This window comes from Martes martes (assembly GCF_963455335.1).
Source record: "Martes martes genome assembly, chromosome: 15".
Lineage (NCBI taxonomy): Eukaryota > Metazoa > Chordata > Mammalia > Carnivora > Mustelidae > Martes > Martes martes.
Window position 1 is genome coordinate 15,069,072 of NC_137903.1, and position 23,810 is coordinate 15,092,881.

General features: G+C 33.1%; 1 protein-coding gene across 2 annotated transcripts in view; it reads left to right on the top strand.

Annotated features, from left to right (window-relative positions):
- The window catches only part of USH2A (usherin), a gene marked incomplete at both ends in the record, with an annotated part of 700,457 nt that overhangs the window by 91,600 nt on the left and 585,047 nt on the right, over positions 1-23,810 (top strand). For both annotated transcript variants that reach the window (XM_080825193.1, XM_080825194.1), the window contains 2 exons: positions 17,917-18,112; positions 21,468-21,598. In XM_080825193.1, coding sequence (XP_080681319.1) covers positions 17,917-18,112; positions 21,468-21,598 — 327 coding nt within the window. The remainder of the gene's footprint in view (positions 1-17,916; positions 18,113-21,467; positions 21,599-23,810) is intronic.

The following is a 23,810-nucleotide window of genomic DNA, read 5'->3' on the forward strand; positions in this document are numbered from 1 at the left end:
CCCATTTCTTGACTGGATTATTTGTTTTTACGGGTATTGAGTTTGAGATGTTCTGTATAGATCTTGGATATGAGTCCTTGATCTGTAGTGTCATTTGCAAATATCTTCTCCCATTCTGTGGGTTGCCTTTTAGTTTTGTTGACTGTTTCCCTTGTTGTGCCGAAGCTTTTTATTTTGATGAAGTTCCAATAATTTTTGCTTTCGTTTCCCTTGTCTTTAGAGATGGGCTATTTCTTAAGTTTGTGTGAGAGATACAAGACACAGAATAGCCAAGACAATATTGAAAGACAAGAACAAAGTTGGATTCCTGACATTACCTGACCTCAAGATACGTTACAGTAATTAAAACAATATGGTCTTGGCAAAAATAAACAAAAAAATTAGTGGCATGGAATAGAAATGAACCCACATACATATCATAAACCCTAATGTAAACTGTCACTTTGGTTAATAATGATGTGTTAATTTAGGTTTATCAGTTTATAACAATATTCTACTCTGATGCCAGATGTTGAAAGTTGGGGGTTCTGTGACTAAGTAGGGACAGGAGGTATATGGGAACTCTGTATTGGTCTCTCAATTTTTCTTTCAACTTGAAAATGCTTTAAAAATTATAGTCTATTGAAAAAGTAGCACTTAAGACAGACAGTAATGATTACATTTAAAGAGACCAAATCAAAGGTTTTTTTGAATTATTCTTTTTTTTAGATTTGCTGACTTATTTTAGAGGGAGAGTACAAGTGGAGAGAAGGGTAGAGGCAGAGGGAGAGGGTGAGAGAAAATCCACAAGAAGACTCCCTGCTGAGAATGGAGCCTGATGCACTGCGTGAAGTGGGGCTCGATCCTAGGACCCTGAGATAGTGACCTGAGCTGAAATCAAGAGGTGGCTGCTTAACTGACTGAGCCACCCAGGTGCCCCAGAAGTCCTTAAGTTATTCTTGAAGAGTGTGGAATATTTGCAAATTTTAACTTAAGCAACATTTTTACTTAAGAATAACACAGCAAAAGAGAAGAAATATAGTTTATAACTTCCCCAAAATATGGAAAATAAGGAAGGAACATCTTTCTTAAAATAAGGCAAAAAAAAAAGAGTGGGAAATAAGAATGTAAAATATATAGAAAATAGAAAGTCATACTGTATGGTGACTAACCTAATGTAACACATAAATAAACAAGCAAACCAGGCTGACAGAAAAAAAAACAAAATATAAAGTCCAAATATCTCAACAGTCATAACAAATATAAATGTGTTAAACTTGTCCATTAAAATTAAGTGCTGTCATACCCACAAAAATATAATATCCACTGTTGTCTAAGCAAAGCCTGCATTAATGTGTGACAGTACCTTGGGCACAAATTTTAAGAAGGCACCAAAGAACTTACTAATCAAGATAAAGAATATCTTAGTATAATACTTAAAAAAGAAAAATAATACTAAAATCTAGGAGGAAAAATATGTAAAAATTTTAAATAAAAGTAAACTGTTGTTTTATAACTCTTTGTTACTTAGCAATGAAAACTGTTTCCAGTCAGCCACAACTCCTGCCTAGCAGTTCTATAAGGCTCTCCAGTGTCTGCCTCCTATGAAGGTTGGCCGTGGTTTGGAAACAGATTGGTCAAGGTGATGAGTTATATATAGCTATACTTTTTGATTTTATAGTGTTTATTAACTTTCTCCACAATACAGGAGGATATTTTATAAATGTACATAGGAGTACATCATTTTGACCTCAGGTTCCAATAGGATTCAGCATGGCCCTGATGTTGAGATGGTGAGACATATACCTAAAACACAAGCACACATGAAGCTTAAAAATTTAAAAGCTGCTTAAGCTAAATAGTATTAGATAAAATAGATTTTAAGAAAAAATTTTATTAGAGATAAGGAGTTTTATTACATAATGGTAAATTATATAATTTAAAAATTACATACATCTTATAACATAGATTCAAAAGTATATAGCAAAATTTGACAGAACTAGAAGGAGAAATTGACAAATCCAACATCAATGTAGGAGACTTTCATATATCCCATTTGGTAATTAATCAAACAGGCAGTTAAAAAATTAAAATCCTTAATGATTGAGAATTGAAGTAATTTGAAGCCTTATCTAATAGATTCTTGTATCCAACAATGAAAAAATGCACATTCATGTCAAGATCACATGGAAAATTTATGAACATTGATCATATACTAATCAATAATAGTAGTCTCAACAAATTATATAGAATTTGTAGTCATGACACATTGTACACAATAAGTAAATAGTTCTAAGTAAGTTAATATATACAGTCATTTCACTATTATCCATATGAGTCAAGAAAAGGAAAAATAGATGGGAAAAATCCCAATTAAACTTACGAGCCTTTTATTAATCCAACAAAATTTTATTGAGTACTCATTTGCTGAGCAGTAGGTTTACATCTCTGGGCAAAACACAATTATTCCTCTCAAAGAGTTCGCATTCTCCTAGGAGTTCTTTTTTGGGGGTAGGGGAGGCAAAAGAAGTAAAATAAGCAAGTTAAATATATAGTGTGTTAGGGTTTTATCTGAAGGCATAGTGCTTTGTTTTGAACTGTGTTAGTAGAATGAATTGTGGAGGCCAGGATGCCAAATCAAACAAGGAAAGTACAAAAAAGAAAATTTAAGATCACTCTCCCATGTAAACAAAGCCAAAGATTTTAAAATGATGAACCAAATCTAGCTTTTCATAAAAACAATAATATATAGTAGCCAAATTGGGTTTCTCCCAGGAATGCAAGTAAGATTTAATATTAATAGAACTATCAATATAATTCACCACATTAACTCAAGAAAGGAGAAACATGATCATTTCAATAGAATTGGAAAAAAGCAGTTGATAAAACTTAACACCCATCTAATTAAGGAGGGCACGTATTGCATGGAGCACGGGGTGTGGTACATAAACAATGAATCTTGGAACACTGAAAAAATAAATTAAAAAAAACAAAATCAAAACATTTCATAATATTAAAAATATAATGAAACTTAACAACCATCTAGACAAGTGTTTTTAGAACACTCTCAGTTGAAGAAGAGCCTCTGAACCTGATAAAGAACATCTGTAGTTTTCTAGTATTAACATGTACATAATGGTAAATCCATTGAAGCATTCCCTTCAAAATCAGGAATAGGACAAGGATGTCTCTTATTCTGCATTTTATTGGAGGATCTAGCCAGCTCAATATGATAAGAAAAAGAAATAAACTCTTAAAAATTAGAACTGAATGGTCAATGTCTGAAGATAAGTTAGCCAGAAAATGCCAAAAAAATTCCATAAATTATTAAATATTAAGGAGAATTCAGTAAGACAGATAGATATAGGATAGAAATGTGAAAATAATATGCCAAAATAACATATGGGAAATTTAATTTAATTTAAAAATAATTCTCCACAGAAAATATAGAATGTCTTTACACCTCTTGAATACAAAAAGCATAACTATGAAAGAAGAAACTAATAAATGTGGCTACATTGTAATTAGAAACTTCATCAAAAGCTACCATTTAAAAAAAAAAAGAAAAGTTACAGATTAGCAGATTATATTAGCAACACAATGCAACACAACACATATAACAGACAAAGGGACTTTTTAAATCAGACTAATTGAAAAGCAGACCAAGAAAATTGAACCAGCTAATTTGCAGAAGATGCTAGAAATGACAGCTCAAAGAATCAATATACATATGAAAACATCTGCAGTTTTACTGGTTATCAGTAAAGTAATCATAACCATGAAATAACATTTTATTCTCATGAGGTTATAAAGATTAAAAAAAAATCTGAAAATTTCAGTTGCTGACAAGAGTGTAGATTACTGACAACGCAATCTACCACTGATGGGAAGGTGCCATCACTATGGGAAAACAATTTGCAAATATTTAAATGGATCCGTATAGCAGTGGGGCTGAATGAATATAGCTATTACATCAACATGACTAGACTCTTAAACAATTGAATACAAAAAGCTTGTAGAATAATATATACAGTATCATTATGTAAAATTTAAAAACACACAAAACAAAACTGTTACTAAGTAATATATACATAAATATAAAGTGTAAATATGAAGAAAAGCATGTGAATGCTTATTACTACATTCAGGTGTTACTGGTGGAGTGGAATGAATATTGTGGTGTTTTGTTTTTAAAGTCAGGTGGTGAATAGAAGAACACAGTTGTTTGCTTTTTTATTATTTATAAATTTTGCACTCCTAAATATTTTAACATAATTTTCCTAAAATACTATAGTATGATTTATTAATCTATCAGGAACATATCGTCTATGTTAAGTATTCTTGCTACTGCTAAAATCAGAGTGGAGGTGACTCTCTTTGGCATGGAATGACTATTTCAAAATTCATGATTACTGTGTACTTTTATAGTTCTAATGTGAAGATTGATCATTTGCTAGCTTCATTCAACAAATATTTATGAAATGCCTTCCATGTGTAGAACATTATGCTACGGTACAGCCATAACATCTTGATTATAGATGCAAGTATTTGAAAATATTGAAGGACTTTCATTTATGAAAGTCAAAAAAGATTTCCTGGCAGACGCTAATTACTATAATGAATGGAGATGACTTTAGTGCAAACAAATTATTCAGACCAACAATTCATAATTAATAGGTAATATAAACATCATTGACATTTTAAATCTTAAAAGAAAAATTTAAATGTAGCTATACTAATGAAAGGATTTTTTAAATTTACTAATCTGATATTCAAACATAATATTAGATAAAATTTCCAATATAAAATGGCTTTCTATTCAAATAGTAACTCAGATGCATTTTTGTATCCACTCACTGAGTGTAGAGAAACCCTAAAAACGGAAAGACATAATGGTGGGGTGCCTGGGTGGGCCGGTTGGTTAAGCATCTTGACTCTTGGTTTCGTTCAGGTCGTGACCTCCGGGTCCTGAGATTGGGCTCCGTCCTGGGCTCCCCGTGAGTGAGGATCTGCTTCACATTCCTCTCCCCCCCTTCCCCTTCTCTCCCTCCTTGCTTGCACATCTGCTGTCTTTCTCTTTCTAAGATAAATAAACTCTTTAAAAAATAATGTATCTTATTTCTTAAAATATGAATCCGTAGTTTGACGAAGTACATGTAAAGAACATCTTAATATGATGACTCCATTTTCTTTTCATTGGCATCCTTTATAAAATAGTGCAGGTTTCCCTATACAAATGTGTTCTCTACTCCAGGACACATTTTCTGGCATATCGGTAGGGGTAAATCATTACAGTTTCCTTACAGTGATAATGCCTTGGCTTGGCTACTACCTGCAAACTGGAAGAAACATAAAGTCCTCCTCCTGGACTCTTGGGAGAAAAGCATCTCCTATGTGTCTTTTCTATTTAGTGCCCTGACAAGTCTTACAATTAAAGAGAAAGAGACAATAAAGAAAGGCAGGCAGGCCAAGGGAGAATCACATATTAAACAATGACCAGTATTCAAAATTGATACGACTCCTTTCATGCTTGTTATGCAAATAGATCTGTCTCATTCAACAGCTACACATTGTTAGATGGTCTGCTTTCACAGTCAGAAGTCCCTCCTTACAAGTTTATCAGCTACCAGTTATATGTATTTTTAAAGATTTTATTTATTGTAGAGTGAGAGCAAGGGGGGGGGAGCACAAAGAGGGAGAAGGGCAAAGAGGTAGGGAGAGGGAGGACTCTGCACTCAGAATAGAGTCCCATCTGGGGCTTGACCTCACAGCTTTGAGATCATGACTGGAGCTGAAACCAAGAGTCAGATACCTAAACGACTGGGTCATCCAGGCCCCCCCTCAGTTATATTTTTATATAGACCATGTGTAGAACTGAAGCAGTTGTCCAAATGATTCTGCTTACAGTTTTGTTTTTTTTTTTTAAAGATTTTATTTATTTATTTATTTATTTGAGAGGGGGTTGGAGAGCACAGAGGGAGAGCGAGAGGGAGAAGTCAAGTTCATGACCTGAGCTGAAGACAGATGCTTAACCGAATGAGCCACCCAGGCAACCCCTACACTTTCAATTTTCACAAATGTTGATTTTGTTTCCCATGTTATCAGATTTGTCTTATTGGATGATTTTTTTAATCCTCCATTGGGCTTTGCCTTCAGAGGCACAGACAAGGCATTGCATAAATTAGAAACTTTCTAAAAGTAGCCAACATGTATTAATGGTTGAATTGTCAGCCTATGTATGTTAAGTGCTAATGATCATGGCATTACCACAGTGTCTGATCAGTATTGTCCAATAGTATTAGTATTTAATTCATGGTATTAATTTCAGCACCTAGAGAGCAGCTAAGTACATATTTCTGTGGATACTTTAATTATATGAGAATTTCTAACCAGGGGAAAGATAATTACTGAGAAAAGAGTTGAAGGAAAATACATGAAGATTTCTGTCTTCTCAATGGCAAGGCATGATAATTGTTTGGAGTTTGTTAATTGAGATTAAATAATAATCTAATAGGTAAAAATCTGCTGGAAAATATTGCATTTATCTTTAAAACTTTAATGTTACTATTCAAATAAATACTAGAAACATTAAGATACAGTCCTGTAACATGTCATAAACATGAACAATTGATGGGATCATTCATTCATGCATTCTTTAAACATATTTATCCCCTATCATGTGCAAAGTACTGAGTTACTCTCTGTCTAGATTATCCATGCAGTTGGAAATTTCATCTCTGTTTTTGCCACCCCCCCCACATCTGCCCAGTCTATCACTGATAAGAAATTAGCAAGTTTGTCTAATCATACCTTTGTGATTGGAGCACTAGAGCTGCATAGGGAAACTTTTATTGGAAAAAGTAGTTATAAGAGTACACTGAAGTTTTTATGTTTATAAAGATGATTTCTATATCTAGTAGACAAAAGAAATTATCCTGAAACTACATCATTTGAATTACAATTGAACTGCTACATCCAAAGGAAAGAGGAAGCCGTGAATAGAGCCAGAGGACAATTATTATTATTATTAGAGATTTAGGCTCTTAAAATTTCCAACATACTGATCTGATGAGAAAGGAGCAATTTACAGACTTTCAGAAGATCTCTAATTCATTTACGCCATTTGGGAATAGTTGAACAAATTACCTCTTTTAGCTCAGTAAGTAGTACCATACTGACTTCTAAAAAGTGAGCATTTTATAATTTTTCACTTTGGAACAGATTGCCTTCCTCCCCTTCCCACACAGGCAGGGGCTACATACATTCCTCTGAATTTTCCAGCTGTGGGGGATGGGGAGGGAATGTCTCCAACCTTGGGTTTTGAGGATTCTGTCATCTAGTTTAGGCTCTGAGCAGGAGGTAAGTATGAATAGCCTTAGTAGGATCCACTCAACACCTCTCTCCCTGAGATAATTTTCTATCCCTGCAACCAGCATGACATGGTGGTTAGGAGTGAGGGTTCTAAAGAACAAAGAGAATGTTATAAATGCATATATACACATATATATGTATATATTTATATATAATATTTATTTTTCATATATATGTAAACTGAGTACCTACTATGTGTGAGGGTTTCTAGGCACTAGCAATATTGAAATGAATAAAATGCCACAAGCATTGTTGTCCTTATGAATTTTCACCTTCTGGTTTATACTAATCATCATTCCAGTAGGTGACTTTAGAAAATTATTGTTTTTTTCTTCCTATTCCTCAGTTTTCCTATCTGTAAAATGGAGGTAATAACAACGCTTATTTCATAGGTTATCGGAAAGATTTATCAGCTGGTTAATATGAATCACTTAGGACTGACACCATATTAGCTTTTTCTTATTGCATGGAAAACATTGCCTAGATAAAGACGTCTGTGTGTATTTTACTAATGAATGAGGGTAGCAAAGGAAACAATTTTCTTTCATTTTGTTTTTTTTTGCTAGAACCAGGAATGAAGGAAATGAATTCACTAATAGAAATGAGCTCTTGTTGCATCATCCATTCATAGGTTTATTCACTCCTTTATACATTCATTTGTTCATTTATTGAGCAATTATAACATTTTAAGCATTATGCTGTGGTCGATTTCATCAATAAAATCTGGTTTCTTATTGAAGAAGCTTTGAGCCAAATAAGGATAACGGATAAGTAAATGGACTGTTAAAATAGCCCATGATAATTGCAGTGATTTAAAAAGTATAGACTATATGTTATTTTCTCTGTAAATGTTTAATAAAATCAGGCAGTGCTCATAATTGTCTTTTGTGCCCCTGGAATTTTACTGTGTATGTTATGTACTAGACTTAAGGAAAAATAAATTCTTATTTCATTGTTTACCATTACTGGGGAATTAACTACTTCTTACAGATTTTCCAGATATGACTTTTTATTTTTAATTAAAATTTTTTTGAAGTCTTTTATTTATTTAAGTAATCTCTACACCCAACGTGGGATTGAACTCATAACCCTGAGATAAAGAATTGCATGATTCTGAGTGAGCCAGCCAGGCACCCCTCCAGATGTGACTTTTAAAAATGAACATTTAAGAAACCATTCAATACGTTTTCTGAAATAATTCAAAAGCAGGTTTTTTTACTTTTATGTTTTCTTAAGTCTATGAATGTTGAAGACAAGTTGTTTTTTTTTTTTGATGATTCATGGCCATTTTTCTGAGCTTGAGTTTTCAAAGGGCACTGAGTCTGTTAAGTCTGTTGAGCAGTTCTGTAACTTTCGGGAAGATTATCCATGCCCCTAAACCCTGCCCCCACCATCACCCTCTCAGGAATTTGATGTATCTTTGGATGAGAGGACATTTTCTCCTTTCTTCCTTCAAAGACACATAGTGGTCATTAAGGATTGTTGGGTAAGTGACTGAGTAAATATGAAGTTCATATTTTCTCTGTAAAGTTGAAGTTATTCACAAATAAGGGATCAAAAGTGAGAGTGATGAGTGTGAGTTGGTACAAATGCTTTTGGACCTGTGAATTATTTTTTGGAATATTGTCTTTGTTAGTGTATAATGGTAACAAAAGAATACTATTCTAGTTAAATGATCCAAAAGATAGAAATGCCATTGTGTATGATTGCAATATAATGTAATGAAATAGATTTTCATTCATGTCTTCTAGATTCATTGATTGTTCTATGACTATCCTGCCTGAATACGTCTAAGTGTTTGGCTACAACTTTGTGGGGTTGATTAGTAGCCCCTAAGATGCTATCAAAGTGAAAGCAATTAAATCAATCAGTAATAAAGGTCCTCAACCCTGATATACACATTGTCTAATCTTATAATCTCAGCATCCAGGTACATATCAGGGGAAAGCCAGTTGCTATAGAAGAAATGCGTAATTGAAAGTGACAAATGATCAACTGGAGATTGGGAAAACATTAAGTAGAAAACCATCTGGTTCAGAAACTGCATGAAATATGCACAAATATTCCTAAGTTTTAAATAAAACTTTAAAAGTCATTGATAGAAAAGATAGAAAAAAATTGGGAGATTTCAAAAATTTACTCAAAATGCTCATAATTTACTCAAACATTACTCTATTATGTCATGGTTCTCTGGGTTATCTGGAAGGAATTGTGAAGAAATACAATTATGAAACCAAGAATTTAAGTTTCATGAAATTTTATAATCAAAGAATAGACTACACAGTATTGCTTGTCTTTTATCTGTCTTTGTAAACCACATAAAATGATAGTAACACAGCATTTTTCCTTAAGATCAAAGGCCAGTGTGTCAGTGTGTCATTTAGTTCTGTATCTTTTAAATCAAATTTTACTACAGAAATTTCAACTGTCATCTCTCAAAATCCTTATTAATCGTGTTGTTTGGAAACATTAAAACTGTAAAAAATTCATACTGTTTGCTGGTAATTCATAAACTCAGCCTACATTGTACTTGAAAAGATAATCATTTTCTCTGTAGTATCTAGTTGATCTGTGTATAATTTAAAACTGGAACATTTTAATTTTCTTAGCTTTTCTTTGTGAAGTGTTACATGCAAATTATGTATAATTTTCTTGTAACTATCCATGCAGTTGCATTTTATTTGCCCTCCATTTTTAATGCATTAGTAATAAATGCATTCTGTGGAAAAAATAAACTTATAAAAAGTAAAAGTCATCTATAACTTCACTGCCCATAAATAACTGGCAAATGCTCTAAGTTTATATCCTTATAGATCTTTTATTATTATTATTATAAATCTGTATCATCTGTCTCTACCTTCTTAAAGTTGTAGCTCTATACTCATATCCACAGATAAATCTACTTCTCTAGAAGGCAGAATTATACTTTACATGTTATCTTTAACTTGGTTTTTAAATTCAAACTGTATTTTGAGTACTTTTCTACATTTATATTTATAACTTTTTGTTTCAGATTTTTATTTATATTAAGTACTGTGTCATAGAAAACTCCAAGTACATAGGAAAATGTCTTATGTGGACCCCAAAAAAATGAATAATAGACTTTTGCTTATATTTCACGCCAATTTGGACAAGGTGATGTCTGTACATTTAACACTATTTTCTCAAAATATTTTATGTTATCTGGGGACAAAAACTCTACAAAACCCAATATATCTTGAGGAGACCTCCAAAGGATATATCTCTATATGTTACCTCCCTCTTGCTATGAATTTCCATGTCTTGTAAGTATCAATGTCAATTCAAACCTTAAAGTGAAGCACTGTAAAATAATTACTTATTATATTTCTTTGAAGATACATGACATTTTCAAACCATTGTCTTTGGGGCACTATATCTTTTTCTTCACAATTAAAAAAAAAAGTCTTTCTCAAATAGTTTTAAAAATGTACTTCTCTGAATTCTCACTGGAATTGTTGGATTGAATGGAGCGTCCTGGCAGGAATAAATTACCAGGAATAAATTACCATCTTAGGACTTGGGTCTGCACTGGCCTTTTCTGTAAACTCTTGCCACCCTAGTATGATAATATTTTTTTTTTTTAAAGTTCAACTTGAGAGTTGTAAATGATAGCTCGGCTATTTTCTTTAAGGAGATAAAATGTTGTCAGTATTTCTGCAGGTCTTTTTTTGTCCACAGAAGGGAGGTGAGCCATTTTCAGTAACAGTGACTTGTGCTCAAGCCACTCCATTAGGTCACTGGCAAATTCCTCTTTGATTTTAAATGTTAAAAAAGCCAGGACTATATCTTTGAAGCATTGCTCTCGTAATTAGTGTGGTCTTATTTACAAGCCTTTTTGATAATCACTTTGAGGTTAACAGTAAAGACAAAATCTTAAATGAGATTTATTTTTTAGATCACAATAAGAAAAAACAGAAATATTGTCTTCATAAAAATATCAGAGGCAGGCTTTTGCTGGATTTCCTCCATTAACTCATGTAGGCAACATCCCAAACTCAAACAGCCGGCAGTTGCTTTGTAAGACAAACTGCATCTATAATCAGTAGGACAGAACCACAGATTCCATATCATCACTTCCACCATCTTTTATTCAAGAAAGCATAACTTGAAAAATAAAAGCACCACCATGGGGTAAGGAAAGTTGTCTGTAAGAAGACTTTCAAAGAAGTGGGGGGGAAATAGGCTCTGGCATTGTTTTGTAGCAAAATTTTGCATTTGGACAAAGTTTTGCAAGGGGATAGAGTTTTAAAAAAAAATGGAAATGAGATTAATTGCATGGCTAATTGACTTGGGGAAGAGAACTTAATGAGCTCATTTCTCTCTTCTAAAGCCAGGAACTCAGAAAGTGAGTTTTCATTTATTCTTCCATTTATCCAGTTAGAACATATCTCCCCCACAGTTAAGCTTACTAGAAGTGATGGTTGTATGTAATGATATCTGATGGCTGCTAGGAAATAAGTGTAGATAAGGCCTCCTCTATAATGTACGGGTGATAAAATTAACCAGAAATGAATTTTGGTCATTAATTGCTCATTGTTCCATTCTGTAGGCTACATCTTCTAAGTCAGACCATGCACTAGAACATTTATGATCACAGAATCCCCTGTTAAATGTTTTAGTTAATATATTGTGCAGGAACAGTCTTATATACTGCTGGTGTCACTCCAACTTCAGATCAACACCAATGTTGGATTTTTAACCTTATCTTCTTCCTCTTACCTCCTCCTTCATCTTGTAACTTCCGGATTTTGAATATGTAATATGTGCCAGGCTTTGTGTTGGACATTATTTAAATATTACTACTTATCCTCAGATTATTTTGAGTCAAAAACAATTAAGATATTGAGTTGAGTTGTCTTCCTTCTAGAGATGAAGAAACTGAGATTCATAGAGGTAAGGTAGATTCAAGGGCTTCCTGTCCAATAATATTTTTCATGTTACTTTATCTCTTTAACCCCCAGTCGTAATCTAATAAAGTAGTAGGCTCTGTTGACTGAAAGCTTACTATGTGATAGTCTGCTAAGCACTTGGTCTTTACAACAATGCTATGAAGCGGGTGTGATTACCTCCATGTTATAAATGAGAAAAATAAGGCTTGAAGAGTAGGCTTAATTATGTGAGAGCACAGGGCTAGTGAATCAACAAATGGAAATCAGATGTGAGATATTTATATTACTCAAAATCTAAAGGATTCAGTGAAATAACCCACGTTAAATGCTTCATAGAGGACATAACACATAGGCAGTCTGTATTTCATGTTACCTTTTACAGTTAGTGGCAGCACCAGTAATTGAATTAAAATATCTGACTTCAAGCTTATACCTGATATCTAACATTGGATTCTACATAATTTGATTTGCAAATGGTTGTTGTTGGTGAAAGAAAACATAAAGAGGGCAATTCCTCCACCTTTAATTTTTTGGGAACAAAGAGCCATAACTGACAGTATTCTGTTTCTGACTGCTCCGTATCTTTCTTTTACAAAATGACTTTATGTTTTTAAGTTGTTTATTGCAAATCATCTAATAAACGCCAATCCTGAAGTCTTTACATAACCTTACCCTATTTATTAATTGTTCCCATTGTTCCCCTTTCTACATTACCTTAAGAATGACTACTTTGGATATTAATGGTATAGTCACATGTGAATTTTCAGTTAACAGCTTAGCAATTGTCTATTAAGCTTCTTCTGTGTAGATGACACAGGGAGTAAAAAAGCCAATAGCTTTCAATTCCTGGAAGGTACATGCGAGTAAACCAGTAATTTTGGTTCAAAACAGTAGGGGCATGGTCAGGGTATTGAGTGCTGTAGAAGAAGAAAAAGGGAAAAGTTATCCCAGTCCAAAAGATGAGAAATGGTTTTGGGGAGAGAGAATCTTCCTCACTTCAAAAAGAATATGATATTGATTTTTAAAAATTGACCAAAATGGAAGAGTGCATTCATTACCAATTATTGGAATGCAGCACTACATGATGGGAGAACCATTATGTTTCCGTTCTCATTTCCTCTCTGTCTTTTGTCTTCCTTTTCCTCAGCTAAGTAGAAAAACTATGTGCTTTCCTGCTAAAAATTTCAGAATACCATACAATAGTAACATATTGGACGACTAAATTGTTACATTTTTTTTCTTTCTAACTTTAAAAATATTAAGGGAAGAAATTATTCAACTATGAATTAGTAGAGGGAGATAAAAACTGGCAAAAATGCTTTGGACTGCAGTTTGCCCCAATAATGATTATGGAATGTGTCAAACTGTTCTGAAATATTAAACATTTATTGCAGAAAATAGTGAAAGCAAATAACCTTTGTTGTCAAAAATATAAAAATAGTTTTTAACAGTCTTAAAACGAATTGCAAAGGATCATTATTATGAATATATAGGGAGACTTTTTGAGATGTTACATGGTTGGATTCTCCTAATTCATAATTTAAATTAACTCAGAAAAATTGGACACTTTAAGCATTCATTAAGTATCTTACAAAAAAAATCGAGGGGTGAGAAAAATAATTCATAAATTCTGTTATATATGTATATATTATTTTTTTAAGATTTTATTTATTTATTTTAGAGATGGTGAGTGTGAGTGTGGCGAGGGCAGAGGAAGGAGATAATCTCAAGCAGACTGTACTGAGCATGGAGCCCCAACACAGGGCTTGATCTCACGACCCTGAAATCATGACCTGAGCCAGTATCAAGTGTTGATATTTAACTGACTGAGCCACCAGGTGTTCCTATTGTTTTCAAATTTCTCTTGAATCAATCATATTTTATATATAATGTAACTTGACAAACTACTGTAGGTTTTAGGGTGTGTACAAAACAAGAATTCTCTTTCTGATCATTCAGATATTAAAATTAACTTGATAAGTTGAAGTACATACTGATTCCCCATTAAAATGTTAAGGTTTTATTTATTTTAATGTCTTTATAAAAACACAGAACAGTCTAATTTATGAATAGAAAGGTAAAAATCCTAAATAATTTTAACCATTATTTACCATAAATGATGTTGAGTTTATTCTAAGAATGCAAGAATAAATTCTAATTAACTAATAAACCTAAATAACAATTTATAAATTCAATAGGTCAAATATTTAAATCAGGACCTTTAATAAAATTGACAATATATTTATTTTTTTTTATATAAAAGCATCATGTTATTTTGGGGTAGATAATTCTTTTAAATGATAATTTACCTGAGATAATCAACATCATTGGATAGGTTGTAACTTTAAAGATATATTTATTAAATTCAGAAATAATACAAAAATGAAGATTCCTCAAAAAAGATTATATTTGACCAAGAACCAGATGAAAAACACTATCTTTAATAGTAACCAAAAGCATACATACTAAAAGAATGATTAATATTTTTCTTAAAATCATGAAGAGATAATCAGTTTTAAGTTGAACAGAACATAAAATGGACATTCTCAGATGTTCCTGGTGGTGGGATTATGAATTTAATTTTTCTAGAAGGAATTTGGCCATATTTAAGAAAATCTTTAAAAATATTTACTCTTTGTACAATTCTAATATACACGAATTTCAGTTACAATAGTTAGATAATACTCATCCTCCAACAACATGGTTCAAATATTAGTTATTATGGTATATGAATGGTAAGTAATTGTATAAAGTACAGGTTTAACTGCTGGCCCTTCAGTTCAGGAAACATTGCATATCTTGATCAGTGACCATTCTTGACTCTTCTTTCAAAGTGTGTTGGTGATTGATTAGTGCACATCCGTTCAAAGAAGTTGGGAGTTATGCTGCTTCCTAGTCTGTCAGTAATAAACCCATGTGACATTTCAGAAACACAAATTCGAAAAGTGGAATTGAGTATTCCTTTCTTCACGGAAGAAATAGTTGTTCAGTGACACCATTTGAAAGACTTTGTATACACAGCTAGAGCAACTCAGCAAAGGCTAACTTAAGAATGAGGACTGTGGGGGTGCCTGGGTGGCTCAGTGGATTAAGCCACTGCCTTCGACTCAGGTAATGATCTCAGGGTTCTGGGATCGAGCCCCAAATTGGGCTCTCTGCTCAGCAGGGAGCCTGCCTCCCCCCGGCTCTCTGCCTGACTCTCTGCCTACTTGTGATCTCTCTCTCTGTCAAATAAATAAATAAAATCTTTAAAAAAAAAAAAAAGAATGAGGACTGTGGTTATGAGGAATAGGGTGAAGATAACAGTGACAGCACAAAGATTGGAATGATGGATGCCCATTGATATTTACAAAGCAATATAACCTTTCACCAAGGCACAGACAGGCTGCTTTCTCAGAATAAAAAGTCATAGGATAAGAAAGCAAGCATGATTCAAGTGACTCAATTTTTTACAAAATAAATAAATAAATAAATAAAACAATTTAATTCTCAAAGTTTCAAATGTTAATTCACAGCCTACTAAATGTTAGTCTATTATAATTTTTATTTCCTATCATATTTATAACTGACAGTAAGTACATTTTTAAAGTTTTACCTTCATTTATTCCCTCTTTGATGCTCTTCCTTTCTTTACATTGATCCAAGTTTCTGACCTATAATATTTTCCTTCTCTCTAAAGAACTTTTAACATTTCTTGCAAGACAGTTCTACTGGCAACAAATTTCAAATTTTTTTTTAGAAAGTATTTAGTTCTCCTTCACTTTTGAAGGACAATTTTGGAGGGTACAGAATTCTAGATTGGTGGTGTTTTTCTCTCAACACTTAAGTATTTCGTTCTGCTCTCCTCTTAATTGTATGTTTTCTGAGAAGTTAGATATAATTCCTACCATTGTTCTTTCCACAGGTCAGGTGTTTTTAAAACTTCATGCATTTTTACCTTTCTCTTTGATTTTCTGTAGTTTGAAAATTATAGGCCTGGGTATAGATATTGTTGTTTTGTGTGTTTTTTTGTTTTTAATATCTATCCTTTTTGGTGTTCTGTAAGCTTCCTGGCTCTGAGGTTTGGTGTTTGACATTAAATTGGAGAAATTCTCAGGGATTACTGTTTCAAATATTTACTCTGTTCCTCTCTTTCTTCTCCTCCTGGTGTTCCCATTATTTGTATATTGTAAATTTTCTAGTTGTCTCACTGTCCTTGCATTGTCTGTTTTGTTTGTTCAGTTTTTTTTTTCTCTTTGCTTTTCAGTTTCTGAGGATTCTATTGTTGTATCATCTTCCTCAGAAATCCCTTCCTCAGCTGAGTCCAATCTATTAATAGGTTCATCAAAGGCATTCTTCATTTCTGTGTGATCTTTGTCTAGTATTTCTTTTTGTTTTTGTTTTTTTTTCTTACAGCTTCCATCGCTCTGTTTACATTGCCCAACCACTGTTCTTCCATGCTGACTACTTTATCCATTAGAGCCTTGGCATTTTAATCATGGGTGTTTTAAGTTCCTGGTGTGATAATTCCAACATTCCTTACATTTCTAATTCTGATGCTCACTCAATCTTTCAGATTGTGCAGTGTTTTTTTGTTTTTGTTTTATTTTGCCTTTAAGTGTTCCTTGTGACTTCTTTTTCTTCATTGATAGATGGTGTGCCTGGTAAAAGGTACTGCTGTATACAAGCCTTTAGCGGTATAGTGAAATGTGGGGGAAGCACTCTGTAATCCTGTGATTAGGTCTCTGTCTTTTAATGAGCTTGTGCTTCTGGATTGTTAACTTTACAGTTGCTTCTCTGTCTCTTCCACTCAGAGGTGAGACAGGATGACTAGAGTGGGCTGGATTTGGGTACTTCCCCTCCCTAAGTCAGGCTCTGATAATACCCCAGCAGGTTAGGCTTTGGTTCACTAATTTCTCCTGAGAACAGATATTGTTAAGAAGTACAGTGAGCTCTGAATTATTTTAAAATGGCTCCCTTTTACCTCTTTCTGCCAGAAATATGAGGAAATACTCCACTAAGATTTACTGTGAGAACCTGTTCAAACTCCCAGAAGTAAATCTCCAAAATATTTGGGATCCCCCATTATAACTAAGTCCCCTTAGAGTCTTCAATTCTCAGACTTGTTCCTACTGAACATACAGCAATTTGTTAAGTACAAGAAAGTCCCCCTTCCCCAACCTGGAATTTGTTCCCATGGAAGCTTCTGCTACTGAGTCTCTGCTTTTGTCACTGAGACTCCCTGTTACCTGTCAGTCTTTCCTTCAAGTCTTGGGGACTCTTTGTCCTGTTTTTCCCCTTTAGAGATCCAAAAAGAGTTGTTGATTTTTCAGTCTACTCAGCTTTTTACTTGTTAGAATAGAATGGTGACTCCAAGCTCCTTACTTGTGGAATCTCAAACTGGAAACCAAGTTTTAATGTTTTAACAAATTAAAGATTATTGAGCAATCATAACTTTCCTCCTTGGTTATTAAGGTCATTTTTCATAGTTTCAGCTTGGATGGATGCTTACCATTTTGCACTACTATGCCTATAATATGCTAATTTCTGATTTATAAAACATTTTTTCAAAAACAATAATTACTGGCTTTTAATCCTTTGATATTAGTTCTATATCTAATGAAAATGTCTGTTACATAAAGAATCTTTGTATTTCTTTATTGTTCTGTTATTTCAGTGTGATCACTGCTTGCCTCTTTATAATGATAAGCCTTTCCACCAAGGTGATCAAGTTCAAGCTTTCAATTGTAAACCTTGTCAATGCAACAACCATTCCAGAAGCTGCCACTACAATATCTCAGTGGACCCATTTCCATATGAGCACCACAGAGGAGGGGGAGGGGTCTGTGATGATTGTGAGCATAACACAACAGGTAACTAGCAAATCATAGATAACAAATAACAAAGTCTAATTTGGCCTTTGAGGCCCATGTGTGTTATACAATGCATGTCATTTTAAATTATCTTATTGCTACCTTAAGAAAATGTTTTGATACTGTACCATACAATTTCATTCATGTGGAATTTAAGAAACAAAACAAATGTGCAAAGGGAAAAAGAGAGAGAAACCAAGAAGCAGGCTCTTTTTTAATTTTTTTTTATTTTTTTATAAACATATAATGTATTATTAGCCCCAGTGGTACAGGTCTGTGAATTGCCAGGTTTACGCATTTCACAGCACTCACCATAACACATACCCTCCTCAGTGTCCATAACCCCACCACCCTCTCCCGGCCCCCCTCCCCCCAGCAACCCTCAGTTTGTTTTGTGAGATTAAGAGTCTTTTATGGTTTGTCTCCCTCCTGATCCCATCTTGTTTCATTTATTCTTTTCCTACCCCACCCCCCCCCCACGTTGCATCTCCACTTCCTCATATCAGGGAGATCATATGATAGTTGTCCTTCTCCGATCGACTTATTTTGAAGAAGCAGACTCTTAACTACAAACAAACTGATGGTTACCAGAGGAGAGGTTGGTGGGGAGACGGGCCAAATAGGTGATGGGGATTAGGAAGTGCACTTGTGATGAGCACCCAGTATTGTATGGAAGTGCTAAATCATTCTATTGTACACTTGAAAAACTAATATTACACTGTATACTAACTAACAGGAATTTAATAAAGACTTAAAAAATAATATTGTTAGGATAGTAAAGCTTGTTCATTCAGTCTTCATAAATCCAAATAATTAGGTAGTTTTCAGAAATAGCACTCTTACCTTCAACTACATCTTTTCAGGAAATTTCTTTTTTTTTTTTTTTCCTAAAGTACAGGCTATTTGATTAAATCACGAATATATTTTGGAAAACTCAGGGATTATTTGAGTATTGCATACCCTTAAGTTTCTTTGTGTGACCTTGATCTTCCATTATGTCTGGATTTTCATGTAATGATGTTTATGTTCATTCAGATTTGGCAAGAATCCTAGTAATCTGGGAACATTCTTTTTTAAAAAATGCTAATTAAATGCACAAGATGATTATCAAAGTCTTGTTCTAAAAGCATACAGCATTTTGACTCATCATTGAAAATTACTATTCTCTGAAGGGCTGGTGTACTAAAAGCAGAAATAGGCAGTATCTCAATTTGTAAAATATAATGGCCCAAGTCTGATGGATTTGAAAATGCATGACTCTGAAGCATGAATGGATTTATTAGATAATTATTGGTGACCTAAAATGTCACCAGAACTTGGCTAGGTGCTGGGAATATAAAGACGAACAAGATAATGAATTTTCCTGTCTTTGTGTGGATTATTACATAGTAGGAAAGACACACTATTAAAGGAACAGCTACAAAGTTGTCTGATGAGTGCTAAGATAGGACAAGTGCAGTAGGAGTTAATCAGGTGGAATAGTGAGAAGGAGGGGAATTAGGGGCATGGTGACAGAAGGTCTCTAGTAAGAGAAAGAGATGTGCAGTGGCCTAGAGGAGAAAGATACATGGAACTCTGATAGAACTGATAGAAGGACAAATGGAAGATTGTAAGACAAGTGCTAAAAAGGAAGGCAGGGGCCAGATCTAGAAGGCTCTATGAACCATGATTAAGAGTTTGGCTTCTATCCTCAGGTTAACAGATGCCACTTAAGGGTATTTTACAAGAAAGAGATATAACAAGTTTTATGTTTTTAAAAGACACATCCGGTTATAAAGTGGAGAATGGATTGGAGAGGGCCAAAAGTGGTTTGAGGTACTGTGGTAGTCCAGATAAGAAATAATGCTTGAGTACATCTAAGGTGGTGTGGAAAGAGAGAAGTGGATCCAAGAGATATGTGGAATGGGAAGTAGAAGCATTTTCTGAGCAAAATGTAGGGTGTGGGTAAGGAAAAGAAAGAGTCAAGACTCAATCCTAACATTCTAGTTTGAGTAACAGGGTCAATGTTGGTGTCAGCCATTGAGATAGGAAACACAAAAGGATCAAAACTTAGGGAGAAAATGGCAAGTTTTGTTTTGGAAATGTTCACAGTGTTTCCAAGAGACATAGGAGAAAATCTTGTGGGCAGCTGGAAACAGTTCTGAAACTCCTCTCTTAAGAAAAACCTTATTGCGATACCTCAGAATAAATCAGTATCATCTATATACTTTAGTGACATCTTAATGCTTATCACAATTTGTAAGTGCATATTTATTCCTATAATTATTTAATTAGAACTCATCTTACCCACTAGACTGTAAGAAAGCTCTGTGAAAGGGATACAATGTGCATTTTCTTGCTACTGTATTTCTCTGCACTTAGTACAGTGTTTGTAACATGGTAATCACACAACAAATATTCATTGAATGATGAAGAAATTTCTAGATTAGAGATAGAAATTCAGGAATCATCAGTATATGCAAATAGAAATAGTCTAGAAATATTATAAATTCATTTAATTTTTAATTAGTCCATGGCCAATATCCATCAGAATGTTTTTCACTTGATTATTTCTATAGTCTTCTGATATTGCGCCAATTTTAGTAATATTTGAACAGAGTAGAGTACATAGTGTTTAAAGTGGAATTGATAGTCTTGAGTTTTATTTTAGCTTCTCTCAGTGGTTTTATATGCTACTCACATTTACTTTAGAACCCCCTTATAAGTGAGATTTTTTTCTTATATAAAATGGCAAGAAAAAAATTCTAAATAAAAAATCATAAACTATGGGAATTATCTTGTATTTCTAATATATCTAAACATGGAATTTCTATTTTGCTATTTGAAATAAAAAATAATGGCCATAAGCAGAGAAACATTTGCTTTTAATAATGTTAACTATAGAATAATAAATTATATTTAGAACAGTATCCTTTTTTTAAAGATTTAGTTCTTGAAAAGTATTTCTGATACGACATGCCTACTTATTTCTAACTGTATAACCATCACCTACCTCACACATAAACATTTCTCATATTTGATTTAGATTAAGTGCCTAGTCCTAGAAATAAAAAAAAAGTTTTAAGTTTAAAAACAAACTCTTTCAAAATGAGTGGATCCTAACAAAGCAGAGCTTTTTAGAAGTGTGATATTATATAACAGATGGGAGTTTAATGAAGTAAAGCACAGTTTGTAACAGGTTCATTGTTTCATATGCTCTGGATCACTAAATTGGCAGGTAGAGATGAAAGGTGCATTAAAATGGACGTCCCGAAAATTATAGAATTCCCTCACAGGAATACAGTCTTTAATTTTGAATTATGCAGCTGATTTTAATGAATTGGAAGTCATAATGCATAACCTTTCTCTGATGCAGGAAGGAACTGTGAGTTATGTAAGGATTACTTTTTCCGACAAGTTGGAGCAGATCCTTCCGCCATGGATGTTTGCAAACCCTGTGATTGTGATAAAGTGGGCACCAGGAACAGTGGCTTCCTTTGTGATAAGGTGAGTTTTCAGTATTGAAGGTAAAGAATTGCTCGCTTTCAGAAACTAATTTGGGAGATGTTCTACCAGTGTAATTGAGGTCTGTATTTATCAAGAAGTCTTAAGTTTGTGTGTTTGCTTTTCTAAGAGATAGCTGCTTTAGAAATGATCCTGTGCAACTTTTAATATGGACTATAAGGCTATGGGGCACCTGGGTGGCTCAGGGGGTTAAGCCTCTGCCTTCCGCTCAGGTCATGATCCCAGGGTCCTCGGATGGAGCCCTACTTTGGGCTCTCTGCTCAGTGGGAGCCTGCTCCCCCTCAACCCCCGCCTGCCTCTCTGCCTACTTGCGCACTCTCTCTCTGTCAAATAAATAAATAAAATCTTAAAAAAAAAAAAGAAATATAAGGCTATGTATGTAGGTGGTTCTTTGCATATAAGAAAGGCTCATTTTATTTTTAATTTTAAAGTTGTCAAAAATATTGAGAGGGAGGTGATTCCCAGTAAACTAGGAAGTGAACTGAATATGTGTCTCGGTATTATTGGTGAATTAATATTAATAAAAGTTATTAAATAAGAATGGTTTCCCTCCTCAGTTCCATAGAAGATAGGATAACAAAGGTCACTTACACATAGATCCAAGTGGAAATTTTGATAGCCCTACTTCTAAATTTCTTATTCCAAACTTCTCTCTTAACAATACAATGGGTTTTTATAATTTTATACTTTTTTAAACATTATTACAAATATCGAAGTTTGACCTACATGAATACAGATTCTAACTGACCTGGTGCTGTATAGCATAGCCTACCTCAAGCCAGAAAAAGCAACTTTGTATTTAAATGTGGTATCAGCTGGAGCTTTTTACTTGTTCTGATAATACTAACATATAACAATATATAAAGGGCAAATTTACTTTAAAGAATCAATTCAATGATTGTATTAATTTTTAATAATTACATATTCCTTTGTAAATAATTGAAAATGCAGTGGCTAGGAATGTAAGCTCACAATCTAGTTAAAGAAAAATAAATTAAGTTAAAGCATGAAGATACTAAGTTCAAGGCAAAATATATTGGTTTTATAACTTTCAGCATACCTTAAAAACTGCTCTAACATTAAATAAAAGCCAAATATAAAGTAGGCCAAAATAAAGATTTGAAAAACTTCAGAGGACCTGTAGTGTGTTAATAAAAGAACTGTGGGTTTTATTAGAAAGCTGGGTAGTAGAAAAGCCATTAACAAAGACAATTTCTAAAAAAAAAAATTTGAAAAACAAAGACAATTTCTACAGTAATACAAGGGAATTTTATACCATTTGGTACTGGCTTAAGAAAGATTAAAGTCTCAAATCAATAATCTGAATTTCCACTTCAGGAAACAGGGAAAAGAAGAATGAAATAATCTCTAAGCAAACAGAATAAATGATATCATAAAGCTAATCAAAACAATGAATTTTGGAACACTGAAAAAAAATAAAATTAAGTTAAAAATAAAATAAAATTTAAACAGAAAATAAAGAAGATCAATGAAAAAAATGGATCTTTGGAAAGATAAATAAAATTTACAAGCCTCTTCCAAGACTGACAAAAAAGAGAAAACACAGATTACTAGTAACGGAAATGAAATAAGAAGTATCACTACACACCTTGCATACATTACAGTATAATAAGGAAATAACTACCAACAATTCTACACACATACATTTTACTACTTTGGTGAAATAGAGCACTTTTTCAAAAAGTGTAAATTGCCTCCTCACCCATTATGAGATCAATAATTTGAATAACCCTACAACTATTAAGAAATTTAATTCATAATTTAAAATTTACAAAAAAGAAATGATTTCACTATAAAATTCTACCAAAAATTTAGAGTAATTAATATGAGTTCTGTATCTATTAGAGCAAAATCAAAGAGTAGGAGTGAATTCTTAACTCATTTCTTGAAAGTATGTATTATCCTGATATCAAACCCAAAGTAACATGCAAGTTATACTTTGCAAAGTAATATACAAGTTATTATAGAAAATGCCTATCATAATCCCAAAAAGATCTTTCTGTAGATAATAAATAATAGGACATTAAAATTTATATGGAAATATTATAAGATATTATATTTTAGAAATAATGTTTCATAAATATTATATAGTATTTCAAATATATTTATTATATTTGTATATTAAAGATAAAATATAGCATTTGCATATAAGTTTCAGTGTAGCTAAAATAAC